Source organism: Mixophyes fleayi, chromosome 1 (assembly GCF_038048845.1).
Source record: "Mixophyes fleayi isolate aMixFle1 chromosome 1, aMixFle1.hap1, whole genome shotgun sequence".
In the NCBI taxonomy this organism is placed as follows: Eukaryota; Metazoa; Chordata; class Amphibia; order Anura; family Limnodynastidae; genus Mixophyes; species Mixophyes fleayi.
Genome location: NC_134402.1, coordinates 352,538,225 through 352,561,412, shown reverse-complemented (window position 1 = coordinate 352,561,412; position 23,188 = coordinate 352,538,225). Strand labels below are relative to the sequence as shown.

The window sequence follows — 23,188 nt, the reverse complement described above, 5'->3', positions numbered from 1 at the left end:
AATGACCACCTAGGCTGCGGGGTAGGCATCCTCCAATCTCTCAGTTGTACCTTTTCATGTCCTCTCCCCTGAGCCCTCCCTTTCATTCTCCTCCTTTGAAGTTCACGCTATCCGTCTCTTCTGCCCCATCCATCTCCGTGTCTGTCATCTACCGACCCCCGGTCCCACATCCCAATTTCTTGATAATTTTGCTGCCTGGCTTCCTCACTACCTCTCCTCAGACATCTCTCTCCTTCGTCCTAGGTGACTTGAATACTCCATCAACAACCCGGGTGGTAATTGTTAATGTGACGCTTTTAATGGCGACACCGACTATATAGACAAAAATAACCTGATTGCCATAAAACCGACAAGCTTGAAATGCTGACTTATATTAATACAGACATAGAAGATATCCGAAAACACTACATTGCAGACTGCTATCAATTCCGAACTGACTGCATGTTAGCACTTCCGTTTTATACCACAAAACAGAGTGATATTGAGCTTTGTGAATGTGGCAATGGTTAGGGTTAGGTGCCACATTCTGCCATTGCTGCCCTCTCCCTCGCTAAACAATCCTTCAAATCTGTCATCTCTTCAGAGTCCTCCAATCCCACTGCCTTTTTGACACTTTCAACACACTCCTTTGCCTCCTCCCCTCCCATCCTCCCTTACTGCCACTGACGTTCTTTCCTTCTTCACTTTGAGGCCATCAGACATGAAATCTCCTCCTTCCATTACTCTTCTGCCACCCCTACCACTCCTTCCTGCTTTCCTTTCAGTCAATACCTATTGTGCTCCTTCTGTCCCGCTATGGGTAACGAAGTCCATTCTCTTATATTTTCCTTTCCACCCTCAATCTGCCCCCTCCCACCTTCTTCGCTCCCTCTCCACCATGGCCTGCTCCCACCTTGCCTACCTCTTAAATCTCTCCCTCTCCACTGGCATCTTCTCCTCATTCTTTAAACCTGCTTTTGTCTCGCCCATTCTTAAAAAAAAAACAATCTTGACCCCACATGACTCTCTCTCTAATTATCACCCCATTTCTCTTCTCCCCTTTGCCTCCAAAATACTTGAAAGGCTGGTCTGCAAACCTCTAAGCAGCTACCTCTCCAACAACTCCCTCCATGATCCTCTCCAGTCTGACTTCTGTCCCCTCCACTACACAGAAACTGCCTTGACCAAAGTCACCAACAATCTGCTCTCTGCCAAATCCAGGGGCCACTTCTCCCTGCTTATCCTCCTGGACCTCTCTGCGGCCTTTGATACCGTGGATTATCCTCTTCTACTCCACACCATTGGTCTTTCTGACACCTTCCTTTCGTGGTTCACCTATCTCTCCCTCCTCTTCAACCTCCTTACCCTCATGTACGAAGCCCTCGCCAACTCCATTGCTCCCTCCATCTCCATGCATACTCCCTCTTGCCCTCTCTCGGATTGGCCAATGATCGTCACCTTTTCTTCCTTCTGGTAACCACATCTCACTCTCTTATCCAAGATTTCTCCCATGCTGCCCTTTCTACTGAAATGTTCTACCTCGTTCTATCAGACTATCCCCTAGCCTGTATAACTTGAAACGGTCATTGAAAACCTACCTGTTTATAAAAGCCTACCAGTCCTCCACTTAACCATTTAACCATGTAGTATACCTCAGCCTCTTACATTCTCCATCTCTCCTATTCTTGCCCTCAGATTCCCTTACATTGGCTCACCCCTATGTGTCAACTGTTTGTCTGCCCATTTCCTTTTAGATTGTAAGCTCTAGTGAGCAGGGCCTTCTTCCCTTCTGTTTCATTACCTTTAAATTTTTCTCACCAGCTACACTGCGCACTACTCCACTCCCCCATTATCCTCGCTCCCCTTTCAGTGTCTCTAACCCTGTTAGTTGCATCCACGCTAATGGGCACAGGTATCGGCCTGCACTGAATATAGCCTTTGCACCCCAGTAACTGTTTTGAGAGTTGTAGTGTTATTTGTTTACTATATTGTACTGTTATACCATGTACTGTCTTGTTGTTTGCATTCTGTACCACGTAGCAGACCTCATGTGGCGCCTTATAAATGTTGTTGTTATTATTATTATTATTATTATTATTATTATTATTATGACACACACACCATCACATAACTTGAAATGCTTGACATTGTTGTATATATAGCTGTTCTCATTTATTAACCATATTCTTCCAAAGGTGACTAAAATATGTCCCTCAATTTGGATATGGGTCAAGAAAACCAAATATTTTTTGTTGGATCTACTTTTATAGAAGAGTCAACTGCAGTAAAATAGCGATTCTGCATGTAAGGTCTAATTGAGCAACTAGAGCAATACATATTCATCCAACTTGATTGCTGTGCAAGACTATGTCATACACACTGTTTACAATTCAATTAAATGAGACTATATATTTTTTCTATAAACAAATAGTCTTTTCAAGTATCAAGACGACCTCCTGTTGTTTTTAATGGAGTTGCCCTAGGTGGCTCTTACCAGGCAGCGCCTTAAGAATTATGGGTCAGAGAGAGCCTACTGTCAGAGTGTGTTAGAGAATATGGTTGGATTTCATTTTTATAACACTGATTACAGGAAACTGTATGTTATACACTATACTTAAAAAGAGCAATAAAAAAAACTACTTTAATTTTATTGTCCCTCTGAGAAGATTGATGTTAACAACAGCTTTTACAGATCTACCTAAAGGTGTAACTTTTGTTTGATTTGCTCTCCAATATGTAGCCTTTTATGGATTTTGTTTGCTTGTCATTTACCTTACATTTGATTATTATCTCTTTATTGCAGCCAATTACAATGATCTGTACCAGTGGTCTGTGGCATTCTATCCGGAATTTTGGGGAGAATTTTGGGACTTCAGTGGCATTGTCTTCTCGCGTATGTATAATGAGGTATGTACTCTATCACAGCTATTCTGATCCATCTGGCAGGAAAGTATGGCCTATAATGAAATGTATATTCATGTAAGTGAAAGCAAGACAGGCTTTTTGAGTGATAAAGTACTTTCATGTGATGGTAACTACAGCGTGTCCATACTCTGCATTTGTCTATGTGGGAGGATGCACCGTTCAGAAATCTAATTCGACACCAGTATGGATTTCTGATTTAGAAGAATTCAACCTTTGCACTGAGAATATTGATCGTTAATAGTGGCAATATAAGGGAAGGGACCTATCTCTTTTTGTTGTGTGACTAGAAGACTTGCTAGAGGAGTGGTTGAGGTCATGAGTCACCTTTAAAACATGGGGTTTCCACATTAAGCAAAGGAGCTGTCCTCTACAAGGCTGCATTAGTAAATCAAATACCTATTTGAGTCTCCGGGCAGGTTACAAAGTCTGATTTAAAAATAAATACAAAAAAAAGCATGAAGACTAAAAATCCCTTCCTTGATTCTAGCCTTATAACCTAATTTACTGGCATTGCACTAATTGCGTGAAAGTAACTTTTGGTGGAATATTTTTGGTTCACTTTATATTGCACTTAAAGTTCCACTATCACCTACTTGATAAAACTAAGCTTCACCCTAGACAGAGCCACTGGGATTTTCCGGATTTTCAATACAGATGTGGCAAACTAATTATTTTTGCCATTTTTACATGGTGGCCGAGGGGAGGTTGTGAGGAAGGGAACAAATCACAAGACAGTCTCTTGATTGCGACATGTTATTGGTCCTCCCACTCCCCCATACCTCTGTTTTTTGGAAGAAAAAGTTGCATGGAGCAGATGGTAGTGCAGTTTTAAAATAAAAACTAACTGTATATTGTTATAATATACTCCCCAAAAAGTCACATCTACTTTGTTAGAGTAAAGATTATTTAGGGTATCTGCAAGGAGGAGTGAAACCCAACGCAAATCGTCACTGCATACTCCCGTAGTCAGCAAGGAATGAATCTCTAGATACGTTCCTTGTTAACTACATGTGAGTTGTGACTCAGCTTTGCTGTACTACACAGGACACTGCGGGATACGTACCTGACAGCTCCAACAGCAGCAACCGATGGGTCCGGCAACATTACATCTGCCAGACCCACAAGCACAATACAGTGATTAAAGTAAGAAAATCGTGACCCCCCCTCCCTCCCAAACAGATTAAACCTAGTGCTGCCAGCCTAGGTTGGGAGTAGCATGATATCATGGGGTCTCCCTGACTTTGCTACTACTGTAATGCTGCCAGACCCGGTGCAAACACTTAGAATAGACCCCTTGCTGGAGCAGGAGATACGGCAGAAAGGAAGCTGACTTGGACGTGCCTGCACAGGAACACCCTTGCTGTACATTGTCCACGTGAATCTGCCCATTCCCCACCCCGTTTCACTCCCCTAAATCATTGGCTTTGGTAAGTGCTTTTTTTACTCCTAAACCAGCCAGTTCTGCACATGCACAGACTGATTTTGCAGAGGATACACTCAAAAAAAGCCAGATACATTCCTTAATGGCTCAGGCCCATAGTGTCTAAGGCAGTGGTTCCTAAACTTTTGCAGTTCGCGGCACCCTTTGAGTCTCCAAATTTTTTCAATGCACCCCTCCAAAATAATTACTGAGCAGTCCTGTTTTAGAAGTAGTTGGGTCAAAAAATTGTAATAAGTATTTAGGTCAGGACAGAAATACTTATTTAGTTGTATGCAAAAATGCCCCCTCTGCATCCAGACACTCTGCTCCCTCTGCATCCAGACACTCTGCTCCCTCTGCATCCAGACACTCTGCTCCCTCTGCATCCAGACACTCTGCTCCCTCTGCATCCAGACACTTTGCTCCCTCTGCATCCAGACACTCTGCTCCCTCTGCATCCAGACACTCTGCTCCCTCTGCATCCAGACACTTTGTCCCCTCTGCATCCAGACACTTTGTCCCCTCTGCATCCAGGCACTCTGTCCCCTCTGCATCCAGGCACTCTGCCCCCAGGCACGCTGCCCCCCTCTGTTGGGTTCATCCCAACATTATCGTTGAGTTATAGGATATTCAATAAACCCTTCTGGTTATTTTTAAAGTGCCTCCTGTTGTTGTTATATCTATTAGCATTCATCCTTGCCATATAGCCCTACTGTATTTCCGTTAATATACATTTTTATTCATAGCGCCGTGGGTCAATATTATGTTTACATTGGTCATCTTTATGCTAGCTGGTGCATCACTTCAGTCATGAGACCTTGATCTACTTCACTTGAGGGGCATTAGAAGTATTTTGATTTGGTTGAAAGAAAATCTCTGCATTTCATCCAATGAAATTGCAGGGCTACCTCTCAGTAAATGAATGGTCTGATGAAGTGGATCCTTAGTGGGAAGGAGGGGGCTTTTGGTGAAATTGTTCAATGTCTTCTAAAAACCACAATATTGAAATGTTGACTGCTGAGAGTGACACTCTGCTTCAGGACAGAGAAGTCCATTTTTTGTGTTGAAACCGTTGTCAGCCAGTTAAGACATCGCTGATCTAAATGATGTAATCCTTGCACAAACAGCTAGTGAATATATAGATGCACTGCGGGTATTACCTGGAATATTTTGCTTCTAATGTCATCTGATTGATGATCATTCACACAATCAGATACACTTCTGATTAATTGCAAGTGGAGAGATTTAACTATTGGTTTGTTTTTCATGCATGCAGGTAATTGACCGATCCAAAGGGATTGCTGATGTTCCAGAGTGGTTTCATGGGAGTAATTTAAATTATGCAGAGAACCTTCTAAAGCACAAGGAAAATGACAAAATTGCTCTATATGCTGCAAGTAAGTGTTAACTACCATTCCCCAGCCATTTTGTGAGTTTTTCTGCTCCTGGGCATGTTGCAAAGCAACGATAAGTTGAATGTCATTATTTCTTGCTCACTACTAGTGTGTGCCGATGTATAAATATCAAGTAATCTTAAATAGAAATATAAGAATCAGTGAAAGTATTAATATATGGCAGCCTAAGAATAATATTAGATGACATATCGTTCCAGGGAAACGTGGCTCATATTATGTTCAGGGCTAGCATGCTGGTTTCGGACAGGAACTATGACAGGGTCTGGAAGACCTACATCTCCAGATGTTGGCCTTATTGGTTTATTTCAGAGAAAACTAGCAGAGGTGCAGACTTTCTTGCAGGGAGTGATGCTGGTAGCTCCTTTGGAATCTTAACCTAGTGCTGACAGCCTTGTGCACCCTCCCTTTGAGCACTTGGAATCTGTGGAGCTAAACTTCCCTACCTGGAAGATTACATTCCTCCTAAGAGAATCTCAGAGCGGGGGGCTTTGTATTGTAAGGTTTGAAGGAGGTTTCCGTTGTGCTGTGGTTTTGGAAGTGTGTAGTTGATGTGCCTGTAGAGACTGAGAGAAGAAGGGGTCTGGGGTGTCTACTTACCTGGTGATGTGTTAGTCTTGGTTGTTCTCTGGAAGTGGAGACGGTTGATCGTTGTCTGGATGGTCCTTTGGTGGTTATCTTGGTTGTTCCTTTCAGGAGCTCTGTGAAGACAGGAGAGGGGGAAAGGCTCACCTTGTTAGGATAGGTGGTTTGTGGAAAATGTATCGGTTATCCTTGTAGAAAATATTGTAGATATTTTTCAGAAAAATTGTATCTGTTATCCTTGTGGTCACAATCTTCTTTTTGTGTGTATGTTTCAAGCCCCTTTCTTGGTTTATAGCTCTTTAGCGTGCATATAGCTTTTATAGGTGGTAGATTGTAGCTTGTGCTGTTTGTAGTTGGCAGTGTTTATGACTGTTTTACACAACGTATAAGGTTGTATCTTAGTAATGTTTATACCGAGCAGTGTGGTTGTGTGTAGCTCAGAATGTTTATAGCTAATCCTGTTTGTAGCTCGTGATGTATTAAAGCTTGTAAGTATGTTTTATTGTTGTGTGTGGCACGCAATGTTTATTGCTAGTACTGTTGCTCTTTTTCAAAAATGTTTATGGCTCTGATAGTTTAAAGTATATAAAGGATAAGAGGTGTTTTTTAAATGGGTTGCATAGGTAATGGATGCCGCAATGGTAATCACTGCAGTGGTAGATAATGTGGTGCTTGTAGAGTGCTGATGCTACTAAATTGTAGGTGTTGGGGGTGTAGATGGGGTAGGGGTAGAACAGAGCTATTGCTTTGATAAAAGCGGTTATTTTACGGTGGTCCTGTGTTTCCGCTGTCTTGTGCTTTTAGTCTTGTGTTTAGATGGTGGAACGCAGGGTGGGTTCCACACGCCATACTTCCGGTTTGGAGGAATGTACAGGCACTGATGCGTTCCACTGTTTGGGCAGCTAGTTCGGTGAGCAGGTGGTAGTTGGAGGTTTTTTTTATTTTTCTTCCTTCTTTCCATTCCAACTTGTTTCGTCCTGGGTATGGCAGGCTTCCTCAGAGATGTTCTGTCTGTCTTTTAAGCCTCCTTTGCCCATCTTTCACGAGGACAGGATCATCCTTTCTCTTTCATCCAGTCTGGGGGACACTGCTTACCATGGGTTGTGGAGGGGAGCACGGGGAGTTGGCACCTAGCTAGTTAATCTTTAGCACTGCTGACAGACCCCTCCCCTCTACAATCCCCCCGCCTCTTCCTCCTCCTTTAGGTGCCCTTGGAGTCGGGCAGTGTTTTAGCTTCTGCTTTTATTTTTTTTCTTTAATTTAATTATTTCTTTTATTTCATCTTTTATTACAGGTGGCAGACATGGGAGTGTGTTTTATTATAGAGAACACACTCCCAGCATAGCAGCGCAGGCACTACCTTGTCAGATGAGAGCCAGAGGCTCTAACTGACAGGGAGAAAAGAATGGGTGCCTGAATAGTGAGTGACAAGCGGTCTCACCGGACCGCTGTCACTCCTGGAGCCTCCCTGATATCCGGCGCTGCCACTGCAGGCATAGAGCGCCGGTTATCGGAGAATACACATGCGGGCGGCCATCTTGGATCTGCGGAGGAGCGAGGAAGGAGGCCATACCAAGATCCCCCCTCATACATAGGAGTATTGAATTGAGGTCTCCACTACTCTGCCACATATCGTTTTTTCTTTTTTTACTCAAAAACGAAGCAGCAGTCGGCAAGAAATCTGTAAGAGACAGCATTATCAGAGGGGGGGAGCTAAGACATAGAGCTCCCCTGCCCTACAGAGAGAAGTGGACTAGCCCGGCCTTCTGGCGCCAAGGAGAAGCCCGGGAAAAGGACACAGATCAGAGGGAGCAGGCACCAGGACACTGCTGTTGGACTTCTCCCCTGTTTGGCCTATGGGCTAAGTATCTGATCTTATTTAAACACATATTACTATATTTGCTGTGTACAGAGTGGGCTAGTAGGGGTTATATTGTAGATCTCCTACTTGCCAAAAATAGTATATTGTGTTTTAAAATTACAAGTACAACTTTTATATCAGATTAGTTAATTACTTGTTTGTTTCCCACTATTCTCTACACTCTCTCGCTCTCTCTCTCTCTCTCTACTCAGCTAAATTTTACAATTTAAGCCTGTGTGTTTGGTGTGCCTTCCTTTATAAAAATGACAGATAAAGGAAAGGGCCCTATGGCAAAATATTTCACATGTTCAAGATGTAATGTAAAATTACCATGTGGGCAGAAGGACCCGTTGGCGCTCTGCTCTGTCTGCGAAGCAGGGGTCACCACTGTGCAAACACAGCTTATTTCAGCCCCACTGACGGAGGAACCGGCCTGGGTGGCCTCCCTGACACAGTCGGTTTCCTCTTCATTTATAAAGGGTTTGGATAAACTGAACCAGTTACTTGAATCCCCAAACATCCTGCCTGCTAAAAGAAAGTGGCCTAGATCTGATAATACCCTTATGGTCCTTTCAGACTCTGAGGGCTTTTCAGAGGAGGAGGGGGAAATTAATTCTGATCTTGACCAGGTTCAACCTTTGGAACAGGAAGAAACCTCTAAAAGCCAATTTATTGATGATTTAGTTTTAGCGGTGAGACAAGCGTTGGACCTCCCAGAACCGGAGAATCCTACTCCTAGAGACAGAAGTCTCTTTAAGAAGGCCAAAAGGAAGGCTTCCCGTTTTCCCCCTTCGGTTGAACTCAGAGATATTGCAGAGGGAGCCTGGAAACAGGCTGATAGCAGGTTCTCTGTTCCCAGAAGGTTCTCTTCCCTGTATCCATTGCAGGAGGAAGACGTGGCTCGCTGGGAGAGTATTCCTAAGGTGGATATTCCAGTAGCCCGTTTGGCCAGACACACTTTACTACCATTCCCAGGTTCAGCAACTCTGCAAGATGCCACTGATCGCAGAGTGGAATCCCAGCTGAAATCTATATTTGTGGCTGCGGGTTCTTCCTTTAGACCCACATTTGCTTCAGCTTGGGTTGCTAGAGCCATGGAAGCATGGTCAGACCAACAAGGCCTCTGATTTACTTCCCCTGGCTTTGCATTTGAATGAAGCATCGGGGTACCTTTATGAGGCGGCTCAGAGCACAGCGTCTGTGTCCTCCTCTATTCAGGCTGCATCTATTTCAGCAAGAAGAACGTTCTGGCTGAAATCCTGGGAAGGAGACGCGGAATCAAAAAAGTCTGTTGAAGCCATTCCTTTTTCAGCACCAGGTTTGTTCGGCCCGGAACTGGATACTATGATTTCCCAGGCAACTGGGGGCAAAAGCACTTCTTTGCCGGTATTTTCAAGTAGGGGCCAGACTCCTCGTGTCAGCTCCTTTCGTCAGCCCTTTAGGGGGACCTCCTTGCCTAGAGGACAGTCATTTAGAGGTAGACAACCAAATGCTCGAGGATCCTCGTTTGCAGCTAGGTGCCAGGCCTCCAAGACCCAGGAGAAGCCTGCATCCTGACGACCACTCTACTCTGCCGGAGGTGGCGCCAGTGGGGGGATGTCTGTCTCTGTTTCGGGAACAGTGGGCAGCGTCTTCCCAAGACCCTTGGATTTGGGGCATTATATCAAGAGGGTACATGATAGACCTGCTGGGTCCTGTACCACATCGTTTCTTTGTAACCCCGCTACCCCGAGATCCAACAAGAAGACAGGCAATACAGGCTTGTGTCGCCTCTCTTCTTTCACAAAGAGTCATCTGCAGGGTCCCAGACGACCAGAAGGGACAGGGATTTTATTCAAATCTGTTTCTGGTCAAGAAGCCGGACGGGTCCTTTCGACCCATTTTAAACCTAAAGAACCTCAATGTGCACTTACGGGTGGACAGATTTTGGATGGAATCCCTGAGGTCGGTAATAAACGCCTTAGTGGAAAATCAGTTTATGGCCTCCATAGACATAAAGGACGCATACCTCCACGTTCCCATTTGGAGCGACCATCAGTCTCTCCTAAGATTCACAGTGGGGTCCTCCCACTTTCAGTTTCGGGCCCTTCCCTTCGGCCTCTCCACAGCTCCGAGGGTCTTCACGAAGATCATGACGGTCATGGCGGCGTGTCTTCACCTAAAGGGAGTGCAGGTCGTTCCTTATTTAGACGATCTCATCAAATCCTCCTCAGAGATTTGCTTACGTCAGCAGTTATCCCTCACCTTGGCAGTCCTCGAGAGCCATAGATGGCTGATAAACTTAAAAAAATCCCAGATGGTTCCGTGTCAACGCATGGTCTTCCTGGGGCTGATCATGGATACCTGTCGGCAGAAGGTGTTCCTGCCTACGGAGAAGATCAGTTCAATCCGGGCTATAACATCTCAGGTCTTGTCCTCTCCCAATCCCTCAATTCATTTGTGCATGCGGCTGCTTGGGAAGATGGTGGCCTCCTTCGAAACAATCTCCTTCGGCCGGGCTCATTCTCGATGCTTCCAGTGGGATCTGTTATGGAAATGGTCAGGATCCCACATACAGATCTCCAGAAAATTTCGCTGTCTCCGGGGGCGAGAGAATCGCTCCAGTGGTGGCCGAATCAGGATTACCTGTCGGTGGGCAGGTCCTTCGGTCCATGGTCATGGATCCTAGCCACAACAGACGCCAGCCTGAGAGGTTGGGGGGCGGTAATCCTGCACCTCCGGCTCCAGGGACTTTGGTCGGTTCAGGAATCAGCCTTATCAATAAACGTGTTGGAGTTGAAGGCAATTCTTTTAAGCCCTTCGGGGGGCCCAGTCCCTCGTCCAGGGCCACCCTGTCAGAGTTCAGTCCGACAATGCCACGGCTGTGGCATATGTCAACAGGCAGGGGGGAACCAGGAGTGCAGCTGCAATGGAAATTGCAGCTCAGATTTTGGTTTGGGCAGAACAATATGTTCCAGCAATATCGGCAGTATTCATTCCAGGAATAAAGAATTGGGAGGCCGACTACCTAAGTCGAAATCAAATGATGCTGGGGGAGTGGTCACTCCATCCGGAAGTATTTCAGTCTCTAGTTCAGAGGTGGGGTCTTCCGGATATAGATCTCATGGCCTCCAGACACAACAAGAAAGTTCACAGGTTTTGCGCAAGGGCAAGAGACCCCTTAGTGGTGGCAGTGGACGTAATGACGATGTCATGGGAGTTCAGGTTGGGATACCTGTTTCCTCCGATTCCTATGCTTCCTCGCGTGCTCAGGCGAGTAAGGCAAGGCGGTCTGCCGGTAATTCTAATAGCTCCCTCATGGCTGCGCCGAGTTTGGTACGCGGACATAATCTCTATGGCGGAAGGACAAGGATTTCGTCTTCCGTCACGAGACGACCTTCTTCTTCAAGGTCCCTTACCAGAATTTACCTCAGCTCAGTTTAACGGCATGGCTGTTGAAGCCAGCCTCTTTAGAGCTAGGGGGTTTTACCCCAGTGTAGTGAACACTATGATGGGAGCTAAAAAGCCAGTTTCAGCTCGCATCGATCACCGGATTTGGCGGGCCTATATCAGATGGTGCGAAAATAGGACATGTCACATGTCTTCCTTTCGTCTCACTCGCTTATTGGCTTTCCTTCAGGATGGGCTGGGAGCAGGGCTTCGTTTAGGTTCCCTAAAAGTTCAGGTATCGGCACTTTCAGTCTTCTTTCACCTGAAATTAGCGGATTTGCCAGATATCAGGACTTTCCTTCAGGGAGTCTTACATATTCAGCCTCCCTATGTTCCTCCTACAGCACCATGGGATCTTAACCTGGTACTGCATATGCTTAAAGGGCCTCCCTTTGAGCCTTTACTTGTGGCAGATTTTAGGTGTTTGACCTGGAAGGTCGTCTTTCTCTTGGCAATTGCATCGGCACGTAGGGTGTCGGAATTGGGAGCTCTGTCTTGCCGGGAACCATATCTGGTTTTTCACAAGGACAGAGCGCTTTTGAGAACACTCCCATCTTTTGTTCCAAAAGTGGTGTCCTCCTTCCATTTGAACCAGGAAATTGTAGTTCCGGTTTTTTCATCTACTTCTCAGTCTGATCTGCAGTCTGTGGAAAAGTTAGATATGGTTAGGGCTCTCCGTATTTATGTCAAAAGAACATCTCAAAATAGACGAACCGATTCCCTGTTTGTCCTATATGATTCTAACAAAAGGGGCTGGCCAGCCTCTAAACAGTCCATTGCAAGAAGGATTACGGCAACTATTAAGCAGACTTACATAAGAGCTAACCTTCCTGTGCCGGAGAGACTTACAGCCCATTCCACCAGATCGGTAGGGGCGTCATGGGCAGCAAGAAATGGGGCTTCTGCTGACCAGCTTTGCAGGGCAGCCACCTGGTCTTCTGTCCACACATTTACCAAATGCTATAAATTTAATGTATTTGCTTCCGCGGATGCAAATTTCGCTCGTAGTGCTCTACGAGCGGGGCTTTCAGAGCGGTCCCACCCTTAGGGGGCTGCTTTAGAACGTCCCCATGGTAAGCAGTGTCCCCCAGACTGGATGAAAGAGAAAAGAGGATTTATATACTTACGTTAAATCCGTTTCTCTGATTCCGTCTGGGGGACACTGCGATCCCTCCCTTCTGCATTTCCTCTGTATGCTCTTGATTGATTGACCTATCTCCTTTGGGGCTTTTTAAATTAACTGAGGAGGAAGAGGCGGGGGTATTGTAGAGGGGAGGGGTCTGTCAGCAGTGCTAAAGATTGACTAGCTAGGTGCCAACTCCCTGTGCTCCCCTCCACACCCCATGGTAAGCAGTGTCCCCCAGACGGAATCAGAGAAACGGATTTAACGTAAGTATATAAATCCTCTTTTCTAAGCCTTCCTTCCAGACAGAGGTAGTTTACAGGTTGCATCTGAACAAGTATAACGTGCTTTCGACCTTAGATCAGGGTAGGCCTTTAGATGAATAGGGCTCTCTTCAATCTCTGGATGTGGTCAGGGTCTTAAAGACCTATGTCCACTGTACAAGTGATGTGCATTGGACAGGTGACTTTTTGGTACTCATCCAGCCCACAAGAGAGACTAGCTGACCTCTAAACAGACCATTGCCAGGTGAAATACTTTGGTAATTCGTCAGGCATACATTGGTGCAGGACAACCTGTTCCTGAATATGTGAAGGCACACTGTGCTAGATAGGGGGGTGTCTCTTGGGCGCTGTGGCATGGGGCTTCGACTGAACAGCTGTGCTGGGCGGCCATCTGGTTTTATTACACAGCTTCACAGAATCTTACAGATTCAATACTTTTTTGTCTAAAGATACCAGTTTTGGACAGAAGGTGCTACATCCTGCAATTACTGAGTGTACGTTCACTTAGGAACAGATTTTGAACATTTCCACTGTCCTCCATTAGGGTGAATGAGAATTGTTTTGTGTTAAATCCTTTTCTCTAAATCCAGTGGGGGGTCACAGGACACACTCCTTCTTCTAAGCTCTTTGTTTGTTTTTCTGCTGTCCTTGTTAGGGTTCTCGTTCTCATTGGATTATGTTGTTTTTCTCTTCTTCCTTTTGTTCTGTACTCCTGGGGGTAAATGTATGAAGCTCCGATTTCTGCAAGTCGTCGGAAATCAGCGACTTTGCAGGGGAAATTTAAAGCGGCGATGGCTTGAAAAGGCACGTTTGCCTTTGCAAACAATCGCCGCTTTAAATTTCCCCTGCAAAGTTGGCGACTTCTGGCAATTTGCAGAAATCGGAGCTTAATACATTTACCCCCTGGATTCTGTCTTTTGGCATTTTGTTAGAAAAACACAGAGGTCACAGACAGCCAATGATGTATAGAGGGGAGGGAGCATGAGCTTTTTGCCAGTAAATTTAAAGTGCCCAAGCTCCTGTCACTGCAGTCTGTAACCCAGTGTTCCTCAGTGGATTCAGAGAAAAAGATTTAACGTAGGGTACAAAAATCCCATAATATAACACTTCTATAAACTGTGAGATCAGATCTAGTGATGTGTGTATTATTATAAGGAATAATGCACTACCTATGCTAAAGTTGGTACAGATATTGTAAGTCACCTCAGCTTTATGTGACCTGTATTATAGCACTTTTGTTTTTATATAGTCCAATAACTATTTGGTGACTTCTAATATGGTTTTATTCCATATATAATTTACATGATTTTATATTTAGCTGATATTAGTTGTTAATAAGTCTGCTTGAAAAGTATAGTAATTAGTACATTGTCTTGTATTTGTCACCTTGCCATAATTTCTTTTTCTCTTCCCAAAGACCTTGCACAATTCCTAATTATAGGTGATTAGGGGGCTTGGCATAGTGGCAGAGAAATGACACCATTGTGAATAATATAGGTCTTCATTCATGAAGCCATATTATACATGTAGGTAGTACTGTGTATTTAGATGCAGTATTTATTCATAGTTTATTTTTATTTTTGTAAGGAGCATGTTACTCCACAAATTCTCAGAACTGAAGTAGTGCATTAAGCTGTGTTTCATTTTAGTGCTCACAATACCACGTTATTCAATGTTACAACACACTTTGTGCATATTTGTAACCCAGATTTCCACTCCAAAGGAAATAAGACAAATTATATATTTGCAGGCAATAAGTTTATGGCTTTTCTGATTGAGGAAAATGTTGTGCTCTTATTTCTCAGTTTATTTCAAAAGAAATTGCATAATAATGTCAAGCAAGTGACATAATAAGTATTGGGTTATGTCTTGCTGGATATTTCAATATTTTTTTTTTATTATGAGTAGAGTGTAATTTTAATGTTAGTTTCACCTGTATACATCCACTGCCATTTAGACAAAAGACTATTACCCACATTGCCATTTTTTGTTATGTCCTCTGTCTCTTGCAGTTAGAATAAGTACAGACTAGTTTTTATCAGCTGTTGAGGATTTGGCTGCCAGATTCGGCATTTCTCTGGTTATGTTGCTGAACTGTATCGTTATTTTCCTCAGGGGAAGGCAGGGAGAATGTGGACAAAGTGACTTTTGAAGAGTTGAGAAGAGATGTTGCTTTGTATGCTGCTGCCATGAGAAAGATGGGAGTCAAAACTGGAGACCGGGTTGTTGGTAATTGTATAAATTTACTTATGCATTACTTCCCATCAGTTTTCATGTCTAGACACACTTTGCTAAAAGTAAGACCAGAAATGCAAAAATGGAAAAAACAAATAATTATCAATTTATTCCATTTTAGAAGCATGTGAGACTGCATATTAAATGGTAATTACTGTATTAAGAAAACCAATTTATTCACGTAGTATAAAACATGGAATCTACTTTTGACCGTACACAAAAGTGTGAGGTTCATTTTGTGTTTTATTGTAGCTCATGAATCACCTTACAGAGTATCTATCATTCAAGGACTATAGTGAAATGCTTTTCAGCAAATATTTATATTCAGGACAAGCAAATTTTATGCTTTCTCTAGAATTGGCATTTTTAGCGCATAACTGGAAGATTAAAGGAAAGAGGTTCATCATCATCATCAACATTTATTTATATAGCGCAAGCAAATTCCGTAGCGCTTTACAATTACAAACATTGATAAGAGAATACTGGGTAATACATACAGACAGAGAGGTAAGAGAACCCTGCTCGCAAGCTTACAATCTATAGGACAATGGGAGTTTGAAACACAAGGACATGTGCTACATCATATTGCACAATGGACCAGCTAGAGGTTTGATATTTCCGTAAGTTGAGGACATGCAGTACAGCAAATATAGGTACATGTTTATGTAATCACTTGAAACAACCCCATTGTATGGACAAACTAGTGATATACCATTTTCCTTTACTGTTGAATTGCTTGATTTTAGGCTATCTTCCAAACTGCATCCAGACAGTAGAAGCTATGTTGGCCGCAGCAAGTATTGGAGCAATTTGGAGTGCCACATCCCCAGATTTTGGAGTGAATGTAAGTAATTTGAGTGTTTTAACAATAACATCCACCTGTCTTGTGTCTCCATTTGCAGTTTTATACGATTGATCCTTTATTATTTTTTTAAATATATTTGACATTTATAATCAATCACTATGTGTCTGTCATGACTGAAATGGTTTGAACCATATGTAGAAAAATACATATTTAAATATGAGTGAGTTGGTTAAGTGTTATCTACTATGACTCAGCGTCCCACTCACCTGTCTGATATGCATTACTGTACTATTTCTGTACTTTAAAATTTTCAAATATGTTCACAAATCGTAAGTCTGACTCTTGTAACAGCAGGTCTTCCAGGAACACCTTTTATTTTTACAGTGTTCTTCTGCATACTTTTAGTATTGTGTTTGCTCTTCAGGTGTGGCTATATGATCAGGATGCAGAAGTGAAGCCAAAGTCAATAAGTTGCAGTGATACGTGGACTGTAATTTTTATGTTTTTGTAGTCGGAAAAGCACCAAGAGCAAAGTACAAATCCAGAAAAAAACAAAACAACCCAATTACTCTGTACTAATTGACGCAGTACCTTGCAGATTTCTGTTTGGACTTCCTTAAAGGGCCACTAAACCCCCAAAATTGAATGTTTCAGATTTCGGCCATGTTAGTAATCGCTATTGTTCAGTATTGAGCTGTCAATTCACTGCAGCTCTGTTTAAAAAAACAACCAAAAACCGTATATGTGTGTGTATATGTAGATATAGAGATATAGATATATATATATATATATATACACGAGAATTAATGATATGATTCAGTGCCCTCTGGTGTAGTAAATTAAGTAATATAGATTGTTACCACAAGAGAGTCATGTGAGGATGCCCAACTGAAAGGCTTCAGTGACCAAGGAAATCAGATATTATTGGAGTGAACCAGATATACTGTGTTGTTTTATAAAGTGATACCACCTTACCTAGTGTGTGTGTAAGTGTACCAGATGTATGAACATTTTCCACTTATCTGTAGTAACCAATCATACAAGGCATCCAGTGAAGTCTGGAAAAATGGTAGGTGGTCCTTGGATATCAGGTACAAGCTGAAGGAGAAGAAGAAAGAAATGCCATATTGTGTAGTAATTACCAACCATATAAGGTATTACACCACTAACCGGTGTTCTATTTATGTTGTGCGAACCAGAACAACAAGCATTGTCAGCTTATCTGTATCTGCAGCTTCTTGACCATCTTGGTAATTCCACCAGTATTGTGGTGTATAACACTCCGTTCGACAATATATAGAGGGGGTAAAGAGGTACCAATACAGTGTAGTACGTTTACACAATAAATTTCACAAAAACATATATATATATATATATATATATATATATATATATATTGTTAGTGAAGCCACAAAATCATCACCTGTAAATGTAGTTGCATAACATATAATAAACACTTAGGATCTCTATGGACTCCAGTCAGGTTGTAATTGTACCAGTACAATATTCAGCGGAGCAAATATAGATTCATGATGTCAGGATATATAAATATTCACAGGATGGGGAAACAATGTGTCTGAGTCCCGAGTAGGGCAGTTGTTTGGGGTTCCACTGTGGAACGCACGCCGTCTCTCTCCCGCGAATCGGCATTGTACCATCACTGAGGACCTGCTTCGTGAGTGCGATTAGCGCTGTTCATCGTAACGGGGAACCCTGCATCTTGTCGGGGGAGGGGCCAAAATTTTCCCTTTACAATGCAGCGCCGCTTTAAATTTAATCGCCGAAGACGCTGAACACGTCAGGATTTGAAGAATCCGGACATTAATACATCTACCCCCAAGTCTGTAATAAATAGTGAGCAGTGGGTCTGCTGAAGGAAGATGGTTTCTGATTGACAGGTCCATTAATGTCATTTGCACGTGAAAGCATATGGGTGATTGTAGTTTATTAAATCCAAGCATTTAGAATTTTATTCTGTTAAAAATATAGTGGTCTAAACGTGTGATAGGGTTCATTAATTAATTAGAGACTCAATGCTGAGTCCATTAATAAATAAAAAGTTGATTCCCACATAACACAATAAGATTATATACTGTAAGAAACGGAAACAATCATATAGATGACAATATGCAGTAATAGGGGCTGTAAGCCTCCCCCTAGAGGGATATTGTAATACAGTTGGTAGATAGATTATTAGGAAAAAAAACTAACTTTCTTAAAATAAGATTGTGCTCTGTTAAAAATGAAAGCATCAAATAAATGGACATGTAGTAGTAATAAAGGTTGAATTCCTCTCCTTGTGTGGATAATGGAATACATGTGATGTTGATTGCAAGAGCATGCATTTCAAAGGATGGAGAAAGTAAATGATGGGGTTTTGGGAGATAGTATGAAAAGTTGGACAAAAGTATAAATACTCAATATCCCTGTTATAGCCTGTTTCCAGATGTGGGACTGTAAACACCATAGCATCACTGTCGCAACGAAATGAGTTTGGTTTCAGTGAGAACTAACAGCTTTGGTGAGTTTGACAGAAGATGTCGCAAGACAAAACATGTAGGGTGACCTCCCACACGCTGTGTCAGTTTGGACTTCAATTTGAGTCTGTATAGTGGACTTCCCTGTGACGCTTCTTTCTGGTCCTGGATCTGGTGATGGTTTGAGATCTTTAACACTACAGATAAGCTTAATTTTTTTTTATATTGTTGTGACACGGGCACACTTCTGGTGATGCGCACAAGCAGTTTCTTGCTTTTTACTTTGCTTTTACTGTCAGACTGGCAAAGTAATTCATAATAGAAAGTTGCACACACTTCCTTGTGTCCCTAATGCTAAAGTAACAGAGACCAGCTCCATAGACACTGGCCACTGACTGGCATTGGTCACACTGAACAATGAAAACAGACATGTTTAAATAATTTACACTCGTCCCACAGCCCTAACTTGATAGACAGGTGAAACTCCCACTCTGACTTTTAAAGGAGTTCTTATCAGGTGCTCTGCTTGATTAGCCTCCATGCAGACACACCCTGTCTGCTGTGGAAAAAAACACTTTCAAACCATTTCAAAATGTAAGTGAAATCAGACACATTACCATTATTTTGTCACACATATGTCCTCCACCTGTATCGCTCTAACCTAGGTGTACTAAGGTACAAATGTGTAACTCTATTTGCAGCCTTGCTCTGCAGATTGCCAGCTAAATACCTAACTCTTCTCTTAGAAGCCTGTGGCAAACCTCTCCATTTGTCACAGTATATATTTGCGTTGTGATCGTAATTGGAACTAGTGCTTCCTCTCCAACCCCATCTTCCATTCTGAATGTCACTGTTGCCTTCTATGACAAGCTGCGAAACATGCAAAAAAAATGCATGTAATCTGCGCAAATGCACCTATTTTGACTCGTAGCAAAGAGCACATCCACTTTCCGCTGAGGATTGTTCAAATCTTTGCAAATGCTGTGAGTGACTAAAATTCTCACTTCAGTGTGCTGCCTATTATCATTTCAGGGCCATCCATTAATTAATAATAGTTTACAGATTTTCTTCCTCTTTGCTTTTCAGGGAACTCGCTTCCCGTTTCAGGCCCTTCTGCATCATTAGGTGTCATGGATTCCCTGGTGAAGGCCCAATCCAGGGAAATGGAGATTAATTTTTTTCTTCTTACTATTCAGTTCCTGATGTCACAAAGCTGGGTTATAATCAGGCCTATATAGCTGCTGTCACTATTGATTTCCCTGATGTTCCTGGGCCTATATTTTGATACAATGCTTCAGAGAGAGTTCCTTCTTAAGGAGCTAAATTCTCCACTTCTGACCAACCTGAGCATTACCATGGGATTCTAAATGGGTGGAGAGGACTATAGTTTTGACCCTGGAAATGGGGATATAAATGTCATTCCAGATACACTACTTTCACCATGCTCTTCTGCATTTATCGAACAGATGTCTCCGTTGTCTCAAGAGTCCTGTTTGTCTATCTTACTGTGAGGTGGATGATCTCGTCCATTCTACAGCAGGGAAATCCTTCTCAGTTAAGCTGTGGCAGGTAGTCCCTATGAAGCAGATTCAATTAGCCCCGTAGATGTCTGGCTGCGCACCTTTCCATCTAATACAGAAAAGAAATTTCCGCTTATTTTCTCTCTTTGGAAGGGATAATGAGCAGACATTTCTGTAAAACCTTCACCGCAATATCTCTGCAGACTGCTCCGTTTACACATCGTGTCCCCCTCATTACAAATTGAATCTACTTCTATGAATGCTAGTCTGCTGGTATGTAGACAATAGTTTTCCTCCTTCGTTTTACCCAGGGTCCAGGGTTTTTGGTGTCCTGTGGAGTATGTAGACAACGTCCGTACTTTGGTGTATCTTACGCTTATGACTCTTTACATTTGGAAAGGGGAAGGGGTGGACATGCATAGATCAAGTAAGGGCATGTTCACAAAATTGGAACTTAAGTAGACTTGGATACACATACACCTGTTTGTGCTTCTTGCGGGTATTGGAAAGAGTGGTGCAATAATGCGCTATGAAGATGACTATCGGCAGCAGTATCTAGCTGTTTGTGATTGGCTGATTGTGTATAGACCCCTGTACATCTGTTTGCATAACTTAACTGACATTTCCACTTAGACAACTGCAGGAAATATGATTCCCATTGGATTTTTAAGGGTGAGAACTTATATTCCATTTTTGTTTGTATGTGATTACATTTTATGTGGGACATGCACTTTCAAATGTATCAATAACTGTCATTCTACTGTGCCATAGCTCACCCAGAAACAGGAGAGGTGGCAGCGTCCTTGTCACTCTCCAGTCTTCAGTCACATTGTTCTTGTCACTTTCCAATCTTGGTCATGATGATACTAATCCCTCTACGTCATGTGCTAAAGCCTATGTTCAAGTGCACAGTGGTTTATCTTTTAAAGAGAAAAACACCTCACTAATAAAGGTGAAAGTTTACTGTCAAAAAACATAAAATTGCCAACATTGCCATTCTACCCAAAATCTTAACAAGCATAATAGCATGTAGGAGATTGCAGCTGCTGCATGAAGAATCGAATTTGAGGGGGCATATTTTTAGTCCATCACAGTGGAGAATACTTTCCGTGTTGTGCAAGGTGCTGAAACCACTCTAAGTAATTATCTGTGAAGTGAGTTCAGACACTGTTAGCCTGAGTCATGTGATTCCCGTAATTAGACTTTTGGAAAAGCAGCTATAGAAATTGTAGGAGGAGATGAAACTAAGCAATTTTGCTAACTATGTAGGACTTGTAGATCAAGTACTTTATTCGCTTCGCCAGGATCCGAGAGTTATCAACATCTTGAAATCAGATCACTACATTTTGGCAACTGTGCATGATCCTAGGTTAAGAGCTATGTCTTCTCTCTCTTTCCAGCTGACCCATATCATAAGAGACGCAGTGAGCTCCTGGTCAGCAAGCTGACAGCTCAAGTGGTACATGACACGACGACTCATCCTCCCTCAGTTTCTTTGGCAGCTGCTGCTAGTAAAACACTTAGCTTTCCCAAGACACCCAGTGGTGACAGAGATGAATCAGCACAACATTTTGACATTTGGTCTGGTCTAAAAGAATTGGCTGAAAATCGTGACAGCTCTGTCGTAAAATGAACTACATATTACACGGAGAAGGCCATTACCGGCAATTACATCAAAATACAGAGACTTCTGTAATGGTGGATTCCAGCCGGGATTAATTAGTATTGAGTGATGATTTTAATGAGGGTGAGGATGATGACAATGTAGATTGCAGGTTCTTGGATCTAGCTGAGAGAAGGAAGCTAGCTGACGCTGGAATGCTTATTAATATTTGGGTAAAGTGACATGTTGGCAATGTTATGTTTTTCTACAGCAAAGTTTCACCTTTATTAAGGTGTTTTCGTTATAAAGGTAAAAACTTTTTTTTTACATTTTTGTTTTTGACAGTTATGTTACAGAGACATCTGTAATGGTGTTTTCCTGCAGGGTTTAATTAATATTGTGTTGGGATGAAGTTTGTTTTCAATCATCCTTTCAATTGCTTCTCTCTTGTACGTATGACCACATACTTTATTTTTCACTGGGTTCACCATCTCAAGCCTGTAGGGGCACCCCGGATTGGTCTTCGTCTGAAATACGCGCATCCCGTGGGGTCAGCGCTCGTCTCCACGTATTAGCTGTAGAATTACCACAGTTATCCAAGTAACGGGTGAAGCGATCAAAGGAACCATAACTGATTTAATGAGCCATTCTCAGTTTCACTGTACCGGCCGTGTGCTCTGGGTGACGGCGATCTCCTCATCTTCATCTTCCAAATCTTCGTCTGCAGGGGCCGGTGACACATCCATTTGTTTTCTTAGGTGTCTTAGCTTTTCTTTCAATTGGACATATTTATCATCCTGCCTCTGTTGGGCTTAAGGCAGTTAAGCTATTGGTAGCTTGTTTTGTGGGGGCCTGAACAAACCAAGCACTTCAGCCACAAAAGTGGCACTGCTTGTCGCTGGAGTGCTTGGTTTGTTAAACCGTACATGTCCTTTTCCATATCTTATATAAGGGAGGGTGGGAGGGCCTAAAGACAATTCCATCTTGCACCACTTTTTGGGTTTTTTCTGCCACTGCTGTGTGGCAATGTTTCCTAGATGTCCTGTGAACTGCCATGTGTTTGTGCTCGCTGCAGTCTTTGTCCGAAAGTGTATGAAAATAATATTGTGAACTGTGAGGTGGTCAAAATAGACTGGGAATTAGTGTTATTGAGGTTAGTAATAATGTAAGAACAAAAAAAGAGCAAAATTATGTGATTTTAGCAATTTAAAAAAAAAAAAATACAGATCCAAAACCAAAACACGGGGGTCAGTGAGCATATCTAGTTTTCATTTCATAATGACTTTACATGTAACTTTGTACAATCTTATATGGTTATAAATATCTACTCATACACCACAGAGTACAGATAAGCAAGCAAAGTTACAGTAGAGTAAGTGAATTTCATGTTGGACCATCCATTGTACAGAGAAGCGAAATTCCGATGATAAATCTGGAATTTGTAGTCTATAAATAGAGCTCGGATAACATTCTGCTCTGTATAACAAAAGAGCATTCCATGTGGAACAAAATTAACAGCGGAAATAGGCG

General features: G+C 42.6%; 1 protein-coding gene across 1 annotated transcript in view; it reads left to right on the top strand.

Annotated features, from left to right (window-relative positions):
- The window catches only part of AACS (acetoacetyl-CoA synthetase), a 74,546-nt gene that overhangs the window by 3,961 nt on the left and 47,397 nt on the right, over window positions 1-23,188 (top strand). The window contains exons 2-5 of the mRNA XM_075176872.1: window positions 2,783-2,886; window positions 5,601-5,721; window positions 15,134-15,247; window positions 16,000-16,097. Of these exons, the coding sequence (XP_075032973.1) occupies window positions 2,783-2,886; window positions 5,601-5,721; window positions 15,134-15,247; window positions 16,000-16,097 (437 nt within the window). The remainder of the gene's footprint in view (window positions 1-2,782; window positions 2,887-5,600; window positions 5,722-15,133; window positions 15,248-15,999; window positions 16,098-23,188) is intronic.